This window comes from Oryx dammah, unplaced genomic scaffold (genome assembly GCF_014754425.2).
Source record: "Oryx dammah isolate SB20612 unplaced genomic scaffold, SCBI_Odam_1.1 HiC_scaffold_17, whole genome shotgun sequence".
NCBI classification, from domain to species: Eukaryota; Metazoa; Chordata; class Mammalia; order Artiodactyla; family Bovidae; genus Oryx; species Oryx dammah.
Genome location: NW_024070201.1, coordinates 77784833 through 77794467, shown reverse-complemented (window position 1 = coordinate 77794467; position 9635 = coordinate 77784833). Strand labels below are relative to the sequence as shown.

At 54.0% G+C, this 9635-nt stretch overlaps 1 protein-coding gene across 1 annotated transcript; it reads left to right on the top strand.

The window, feature by feature from the left end:
• The first annotated feature begins 736 nt into the window (after positions 1-736).
• On the top strand, positions 737-9402 carry UBE2L6 (ubiquitin conjugating enzyme E2 L6). Its single transcript, XM_040257732.1, has 4 exons — positions 737-790; positions 1937-2065; positions 5391-5577; positions 8609-9402. The coding sequence occupies exons 1-4, from the start codon at positions 737-739 to the stop codon at positions 8758-8760; spliced, it is 522 nt and encodes a 173-aa protein (XP_040113666.1). The 3' UTR covers positions 8761-9402.
• Positions 9403-9635: the final 233 nt, after the last annotated feature.

The following is a 9635-nucleotide window of genomic DNA, read 5'->3' as shown; positions in this document are numbered from 1 at the left end:
TTGGGCAGCAGAGCGTTAAAGGCTTTGGAAAGTCCTGCAGGAAGAACTCGGTTTAGCCTAGTGTTTCCCAATGTGCTTGACTGTGGAATCCTTTTCCCGTAACAGCTGTGAACTTTGCACGGGACACGCTGTACACGTCTGCTCTAACTGGGCCCTCTTCCCTGGGGCTCCGCCAGCTGCCTGCCAGACTGCTGTTCATACTGCAGGGCCCAGCCCAGAGTCACCCCTGTGAAGCTCTCCTGCTCCCCTCCCCTCCCCTCTCCTCTCTTCTCCTTTTGAGAGGGTAACAGGCAGGAAGGCCAGGGGTCTCCAAACGGAGGAGACAGGCTGCAAGTGTCAGACATTTTTTAGCTCTCTCTTAAGCGGCAGTAGGAAACAAACAAGTGTGAGATTTTTTTTCCCTTCTCTATATTCTTCTCTATATTTTCCCTTCTCTCAATTTAAAAGGAGGTTTTTCTTAAAATTCTGTGTTGCCAAGACGACCCCTGGCTCCACCTGAAGTTAACTTTTCCCAAACCTTGAGTTTTCTTATGGAAATGTTTGTCTTAAGCTATGTTAATGAGCTATGCATTTACCCTGGACTCTTTCTTCAAGTCGGTTCAGTTTAAGACTCAGACCGGTTAAGGGCTCAACAAACCTGTATGTTTTACTCATACATTGCTCTCCTCATCGATGTTAATGCAACTATGAATTTCCTTGAAACCTGTCTTTCTTCAGCATCCATGTCAATCGCTTTATGGCCCGGGATGACTCACCTGGTGCCAGGGTCGTCTCAGAAGGCATGCTGCGGGTGAGGGGCCTGGTGCTGCTCTGAGGTTTGAGACATCTCCTGTTCCCAGTTAGCAGCCTGCTGATAGTATATAAAGGCTAGCAGGGTGGCGCTCTTTCTGCCTTCTTCTGATGTCTATGTCAGAAGCTTTCTCTCTTTATGCTTTAATAAAACGTCATGACACAAAAGCTCTTCGCAATCAAGCTTCGTCACAGGCCCGGGATTGAACTCGTCTCCTCCGGAGGCCAAGAGTCCCGGCGTCTTTCACGAGCGACCGCCGTTTCCTTTCCGCTCCTGTTATGTGTCCACACTTTATTCACAGAATCACAGCGTCCTCCTTCCACCTCTCCAGTGAAGCTCTCGAGGGCGGGCCCGGGCCCTAGTGGCAGGTCCGTGGCAGACGCCGTTGGGAGAGCCCGGTGGTGCTCAGGGGACGGGCCGCCCTCCTGGGAAGGCGCGCCCGCCCTCGCTCGTCCCCCGGTTTCCCTGCTCGCCGCGTGGCATTCTCCTCTGGTGCGGTCTGCCTGAGCGGTGCCCCTCCCCAGGCCTGCTCTGGGGCAGGCTGACGTCTCTGCCGCCCCCCGCCCCGCCCGGGCACGGTGAGGGCGCATCGCCATCCTGCTCACCAGTGGGTAGAGGGAGGCAGGGCGTCGTGGCTCCCTAGGAGGAGAACCAGAGGACAGACGGGAAGCGCCTCCGTTTCTGGAGGACAGGCTCCTCAGAGAGCTGCGTTGCTGTTATTTAGTCGCTCAGTCGTGTCCGACTCTTTGCGACCCCGTGGACTGTATCCTGCCAGGCTCCTCTGTCCATGGGATTCTCCAGGCAAGAATAGTGGAGCGGGTGGCCATTTCTTTCTCCAGAGGACCTTTCCCACCCAGGGATCGAACTGGTGTCCCTTGCATTCCAAGGCTGATTCTTTACCACTGAGCCGCCAGGGAAGCCCCAAGAGGTTTACTCCCAGGTTATAATATCTAGACCTGGTGATTTGCATCAGCCTCCACCTGGTACCTACAGAGCTGGAGTGAAGCTAAAGACCCGGCGATCCACTTAAGGCCCTGAGCACCCAGCCGGACACACTGAGTGCGCAGTGAATGCCGGCTTCTGTCCTGCTTGGAACTGGGGACGGTCTGCTGTGCGGGGCGGGGGGAGGGTGCCGGAGGAGGTTAGACTCGGCCAGCTGCCTGCTCTGTGCCCCTGCAGGAGCTGGAAGACTTGCAGAAGGAGCTTCCCAAGTACCTGCGGAACCTGTGCAGCGAGGAGGACAACGTGCTGGTGTGGCACGCGCTTCTGCTGCCTGTGAGTGTCTGCGGGGCCCTGCTGGGACTGGACCACTTAGGGCAGGGGCCGGGGCAGCGAGGGCTAGACTGGGCAAGGACTTTCCTGCCTGAGAGTCCTTTCTTCTTATTTTTGGCTGCACCGGGACTTCGTTGCTGCACGTGGGCTCTCTCTAGTTGTGGCGACTGGGCCCCAGTCTCTAGTTGGGTGCCGAGGCTTCTCACTGGGGTGGCTTCTCTGTTTTGGAGCACGGGCTCAATAACCAGCACACCGCCTTAGCTGCCCCACAGTATGTGGGATCTTCCCGGGCCAGTGAGGAACCCGTGTGCCCTGCCCTGGCAGGTGGAGTCCTAGGCACTAGCCCATCAGGGGAGTCATAGAATCCTTTTTTCACTGGAGGTGATCATTGGCAGAGGGGGCTGTCTCTCTCTACATTGATTGCTTCTGAGGTCCAGGCCAACTGATGAAGAGACTAAAAGGCTTTTGGGCTTAGTCGGAGACTCCTTCTTCAAGCCAGTAGCTACCGAGCCCATCATGGAAGCTTCGGCAGACAAAGAGCATCAAAAACAACAACAACAAAAGGCTTTCTTGTTGACTAAGTGGTAAAGAATCCGCCCGCCAGTGCAGGAGACATGGGTTCAATCCCCGACCCGGGAAGATCCCACACGCCCAGAGCAACCAAGCCCGTGTGCCACTCCGTGGAGCCTGTGGTCCAGAGCCTGGGCCCGCAATGCCGGAGCCCACCTGCCACGACTGCTGAAGCCCGGGCACCCTAGAGCCCCCCCTTTGCTGAGGCCTCACCCTTGGTCTTGTGTCTGTGTCCCAGCCCCAGCCTCTGCACGTTATCGAGAACACATGTTCTTTTATCTGCCCAGCATTTGCTCGGACACACCCATGACTACCACAGCTTCCTTTCTGCCTTCTGCTCAGGAAGAGGAAATTTCTTAAAACCTTGACTCTGAACTCGCGTATGTCATTCTTTTTTCAAAAGGTTTATTTATTTGGCTGCGCCGGGTCTTAGTTGCGGCCTGTGGGATCCGGCTCCCTGGCCGGGGATTGAACGCGGGCCCCCTGCCTTGGGAGCACGGAGTCTTAGCCACCAGGTCACCGGGGAAGTCCCACATATGTTGTCCTGACGGCCATTCTCCTGCCTTCTCTGCCACGAAGGTTCTGAAAGGGTTTGGAGCTTTCGCAGCAGCCTGGAGGCCCCTGTGAGCTGTGCTGGGGTTATCCGAGCCCCGGGGTCCCCCCACTAGGGGTGTGGATTACTGCTCCCCTGTGGAACAGTCCAGTCGACCGTGCTGAGTCCCCATTGGGCACTGTTGCTGTGACCCTGGGCAGGTTACTTGTGTGCACTGAACTTGTTTCATCTGGAAATCCTGATGCTAATACTATGCGTTCTCAAAATACGCACCCTAATAGCTGACACATATGGAGTGCTTGCCATGTGCCTGGCCATATTCTAGATCCCTGATGTGAATTAGCACAGGACTTCCTGGGGGCCTGGCGGCCAAGACTCTGTGCTTCCAGCACAGGGCACCTGGGTTCCATCCCTGGTCAGGTAACTAGATTCCACATGTTGCAACTAAGACTCAGTGCAGCCAAATACATAAATAAATAGTGAAAAAAAAAAAAAAAAAGCTGGTGCAATCTTCACTACCTGAAAAGAAAAGTGAATCGACTCATTTAATTGTCGCGCAAGCCCTGTGGAGGAGGCTGTGACTCTTTCTGTAAGGAGAGCACAGAGATGTTCGGCTGCTCGCCTAAGGTCGCACAGGCATGGGGTTGACAGAGCCACGGCTCACACTCCAGCCACGGGGCCCAAAGTCCACATAACTCCCACCCTGCTGCATGGGCTAATGCGTGTCAAGGCCTTAGCAGCAGGCAGCACAGAACAGGTGCAGGAAAGCCTTCCAGTTACTAAAGATCCAATGGACGGAGGACCCTGGAAGGCTGCGGTCCATGGGGTCGCTAAGAGTCGGACGTGACTGGGCGACTTCACTTTCACTTTTCACTTCCATGCATTGGAGAAGGAAATGGCAGCCCACTCCAGTGTTCTTGCCTGGAGAACCCCAGGGACGGGGAGCCTGGGGGGCTGCCGTCTCTGGGGTCGCACAGGGTCGGACACGACTGAGGCGACTCAGCAGCAGCAGTAGCAGAGGGTCTTCTGCTGGCTCCTGGCAACGCTTAGGCACTCCAGTTCCGAATTGTTTTAAGATGGTAAAATACCCATAATAGTATGTACTGTCTTAGCTGTGTTTTTGCTCTGCTGGGTCTCTGTCGCTGCAGAGGCTTTTCCCTAGTTGCAGTGAGCGCCGGCTACTCTCCGGTTGCAGTGTTCAGGCTTCCCACGGCAGCGGCTTCTCTTGTGGAGCACGGCTCTAGGGCGAGAGGGCTTCGGTATATGCAGCTCCCGGGCTCTAGAGCACAGACTCAGTACTTGTGGCACCCGGGCTTAGTTGACTTCCCTGGTGGCTCAGACAGTAAAGCGTCTGCCTGCAATTCGGGAGACCCAGGTTTGATCCCTGGGTCAGGAAGATCCTCTGGAGAAGGAAATGGCAACCCACTCGAGTATTCTTGCCCCGGAAATCCCATGGATGGAGGAGCCTGCTGGGCTACAGTCCATGGGATCACACAGTCAGAGACGACTGAGCAACTTCTCTTTCATGGGCTTAGTTGCTGTGGGACATATGGGATCTTTCTGGACCAGGGATCGAACCCATGTCTGCAGGCAGATTCCTAACCACTGGGCCACCAGACAAGTCCTAGAAAAATGGTCAAGAAAGTAAATCCTAAAAGCTCTCACCACGAGGAGAAATTTTTTTTTTCCTTATTCTTTCTCTTTATTTTTTTATATGAGAAGATGGGTGTCAGCTGAACCTATTGTGGTAATTCTTTCACAGCATATGTGAGTCTAACCATCAAGCTCAACGCCTTAAGCTTAGTGATGTGCATCAGTTATTTTTCAATAAAACTGGAAAGATGTTAATTACCGATATAATAAAGAGAAGCTAAGGTGGTCCTGAGGATGTCTCCAGTCAAACTGCACCCATTTTTCAAGGGAGGAACCTGAGGCTTAGGGGTGGGAGGCAGCCGGCCCTCGGGTGCACAGCAGAAGCCAGGATCTGACTCGTGCGAGTGCCAGGCCAGGGCGCTCTGACCCACAGTCCAGTTGCTAAGTGAATGCACGTGCCGTCTGTGTCCGCATTTGCGGTCCTTCCTCGGAGTGGAGCAGAGGAAGCCTGGGACGCTGAGGCGGGGCAGGGAGGGGGAAACCAGGCCCAGGTCCTGGGGGGAGGAGGGCAGCTGTGCCTCTGCCCAGAGCGTGACGCCTTCTCTCACACAGGAGAGGCCGCCCTACAACCTCAAGGCCTTCAGGCTGTGCATCAGCTTCCCCAGGGAGTACCCGTTCCAGCCCCCCACGGTGAAATTCACCACCAGGATCTACCACCCCAACGTGGACAGGGACGGGAGGGTGTGCCTGCCCCTCATCAACAAGAAGAACTGGAAAGCCAGCACCAAGACCTGCCAAGGTGGGCTGGGTCCCACCTGGACGGGGCCCCGGACCGAATCGGGGTCGGGGGGAGTCACGGGACCCCTTTTGTGTCGGTTGCTCCTGTTTACTGTCGTTCAGTCGCTAAGTTATGTCGGACTTTGTGACCCCAGGAACTGTAGCCCCCAGGCTGCTCTGTCCATGGAGTTTCCCAGGCAAGAACCTACTAGGGCTTCCCTGGGGCTCAGAAGGTAAAGAATCTGCCCGCAGCGCAGGAGACCCGGGTTTGATCCCTGGGTCAGGAAGATCCCCTGGAGAAGGGAATGGCTGCCCACTTCACTATCCTTGCTTGGAAAATTCCATGGACGGAGGAGCCTGGCGGGCTACAGTCCATGGGGCTTCAAAGAGTCGGACATGACTAAGTGACTGAATTCGCTGAATTCCCTTGTTTGACTCAATGAAACTAAGCCATGCCGTGTGAGGCCACCCAAGACGGATGGGTCATGGTGGAGAGGTCTGACAGAATGTGGTCCACTGGAGAAGGGAATGGCAAACCACTTCAGTATTCTTGCCTTGAGAACCCCATGAACAGTATGAAAAGGCAAAAAGATAGGGCACTGAAAGAGGAATGTCCCAGGTGGGTAGGTGCCCAGCATGCAACTGGAGATCAGTGGGGAAATAACTCCAGAAAGAACGAAGGGCCAGAGCCAAAGCAGAAACAATCCCCAGCTGTGGATGGGACTGGTGATGGAAGCAAGGTCCGAAGGGGCGGGCCTAATGATGACGCACGTCGCTTCAGTAGGCACTCTGACACTGCGCTGAAAGCTTCACACCGTGTCTTTTTAGTTCACTTTTTTTTTTAACTGAAGTACAGTTAATTTTGAGGGAAGGAAATGGCTACCCACTCCCGTATTCTTGCCTGGAAAACCCCATGGACAGAGGAGCCTGGCAGGCTAATATAGTCCACGGGGTCACAAAGAGTCGGACACGACTGAGCGACTTCACTCGACTTTTACGGTTCATTTACAATGTCGGGTTGGTTTAGTGGTACACAGCAAAGTGATCCGGGTATCCACGTGTATGTGTATTCCTTCCATACTCCTTCCCACTGCGTTTACCCCAGGTACGGAGTAGTTTCCCGGGCGACACAGCAGGGCCTTGCTGATTATCTTTACATACAGCAGTTCAAATCTGCCCACCTCTAACTCCTGGTGTCGCCCTCCTCTCCTGCTTCCCCTAGGTCTGTGAGTCTGTTTCTGCTTTGTAAGTGAGTTCACTTGTATCTTTTTACGATTCCACATGTAAGGGATATTGTACGGTATTTGTCCTTCTCTGCCTGACTTCTTTCACTTGATATGAGGTTGCACTCATGTCTTGTCTCTTGTAAGTAATGCTGCCGCGGACATTGGGGTGTGTGTAGCTTTTTGAATTAGTGTTTTCTCTGGGAATATGCTCAGGGGTGCGATTGCTGGATCGTTCGGCAACTCTACTTTTAGTTTTTTAAGGAACTTCATACTGGTTTCCATAGTGGCTTCACCAATTTACATATCCCACCAACAAAGTAGGAGGGTTTTCTCTTCCACCCACCCTCTCCAGCATAAAAAGTCACTTTTTTCTTCCATATGGTATTTTTGGTATACATCCATGGATGACAAATTGGAATTATACTGGATTAATCATAATTTAGAAATATAAAAATGGAGCTGGGTGGCCCTTGAGGACTTGGTCTCACATACGTCCCTGCACCACTGAGAACCTGAACTTTCTAACCCAGGGCAACCAGCCATTTTTAACACACCAGCCTCATTCAGTCCCCCTAGAAGCCCCTTGAAATAGTGCTCTCGTCGGCCCCATCAGGACACGCGCGTGTGAGAGCTGAGCTCTTACCTGAGCTGGCAGACGGCAGAGCTGGGATTCGAGACCTCCCTTGGCCGGCTCTGAACCGCGCAGCTCAGCAGAACTTTCTTCGGTGATGGAGTCGGTCCATAGCGGCCCTGTCTAATGCCACAGACACTGGCCCCATGTAGCTTTCAAGCACTTGAAGTGTGGCTGTTGTGACTATGAACTGCATTCCTAATTGTCGTGAATTTCAATTAATTTAAATCAAGATGACCACACATGGCTGGCAGCTACATGTCAGGCACTGTGGCCCTAGTCACGAACGTAATCAATATGTGATCAGTCCTGTTTCTGGGGGCTTCCCTGGTGGTCTAGTGGCTAAGACTCCACACTCCCAATGCAGGGGTCCTAGATTTGATCCCTGATCAGGGGACTAGATCCCACAGGCTGCAACTAAAGATCCATAATGAAGACCCAGGGAGGCCAAATAAATAAATAAATGCTTTTAAAAAATATCCCACCCACCTCTGGATCAGCTCGGGAGTTCTTAACCCTGGAAACGAGTGCTGGGGAGAGGCAGACGCGTGGTCCTTGGTGAGCACCAGTGCTCTGCAGAGTGCCCTGAGCCCAGGGCCACACACTTGTGTGCATGCCTATGGGCACAAGGGGGGGCACTGCCTTCGCCTGGTTCCCAAAGTCACCCGTGAAAGATTTCGAGCCACAAGGCAGGAGTGGTTTCCAGTCTTGAGCCTCGGAACACTTTTTTCCCCAAATAAAAAATTTTGGAATCCTGTTACCACCTCCATGGACATGAATTTGAGCAAACTTCTGGAGATGGTGGAAGACAGAGGCGCCTGCGTGCTGCAGTCCTCAGGGTCTCAGAGAGTCAGACGCAACAAAAGCAGAGTTTTGGCTGAAAAGGGAACAGAACTCATAGACTGCATTGATTTCACCGACCCTCGCGACCCTTGTGACACCACGTGGACAGCTTCTGTGACACCATGGAACACAGGTTGAAAAGCACTGAGATAACTGCTTGTGAGAGCTTTGGACGCCGTCATCGGGGACCCTGAGTGACATCTGATTTGCTCGTAGAGAGCAAATCCTAGTAGAGCCGTCCTAAGGCGTGGGTTGGTGTGGGTTCCGGGAGGATCTGGGAGTGGGCAGCATCGCTTCCTTCCCAGGAGTTTTTTCTCTCCCTCCTGATGTCCTGATCTGACTTCTCTCCCCAGTCCTGGAGGCCCTCAACGTGCTGGTGAATCAGCCGGAGCCGGGAGAGCCCGTTCGACTAGAGCTCGCGGAGCAGCTGATGCAGGACCCAGAGCTGTTTGACCAGAAGGCCCAAGAGTTCACCCTCCAGTTTGGAGTGGACCGGCCCTCCTAACCCGGCTTCTGACCCACCTGCTTTCTGTGTGACGGATGGACGCCCCTCATGAACGGGGGGCCAGAGCCTCTTTGCGATTTTGCACTTGCTCGTGTCTTCCAAGATTTCCTTCTTAGGTTCTGTGTGTGTGTGTGAGTGTGTGTGTGTGAGTATGTGAGTGTGTGTGTGTGTGTGTGTGTGTGTACGGGGAGGGGACTGCCGTTATGAGTGTGTGTGTGTGTGTGTGTGTACAGGGAGGGGACTGCCGTTATGAGTGTGGACCCACTGGCCACAGATGTGCTTTCCCCAGCTCCTCTGCCCCAGAGCCAGAGGTGTTTAGGTTTGCAGACTCAAAATCCAGCTCTCCAGTGCTCCTTGATGGGGTTCCTGGTCCCACCGGTTGGTCCATCTTAGAGACTCAGGCCACCTTCCCAGCCAGATGAGCAGCCAACCCAAATGCCCGCCCCCCACAGAGCCCTGCTTGGGGGCAGCAGGTCAGGTGGGATGCGTACCAGGAGAGGGCCAGGGGGAGGAGGGACTCTTAGAAACAAGTGCTCTGGGGATGGAGCTGTTGCTTCGTAGACCTGTATGGATTTAGGTGCAAAACCTTTCTGTTTCCACTGATGAATCATAAAGTGAAGAATCTCCTCTCCATCCCAGAAATCTGACTGTACGGTCTTTCGTTTTGTTTCTAAAGATTTACTTATGTATTTCGTTTTTGGGCCGAGCTGGGATCGTCACTGCTGGCTTTCCTGGAGTCTCGGCAAGGGGGAGCGACACGCTAGTTGCAGTTCCTGGAGTCTCGGCAAGGGGGAGCTCCTCGCTCGTTGCAGCGCCGGGCTTCCCGGCGCACGTCCCCTCTTGCCGAGCGCGGACTCCGGGCTCACAGACTCAGT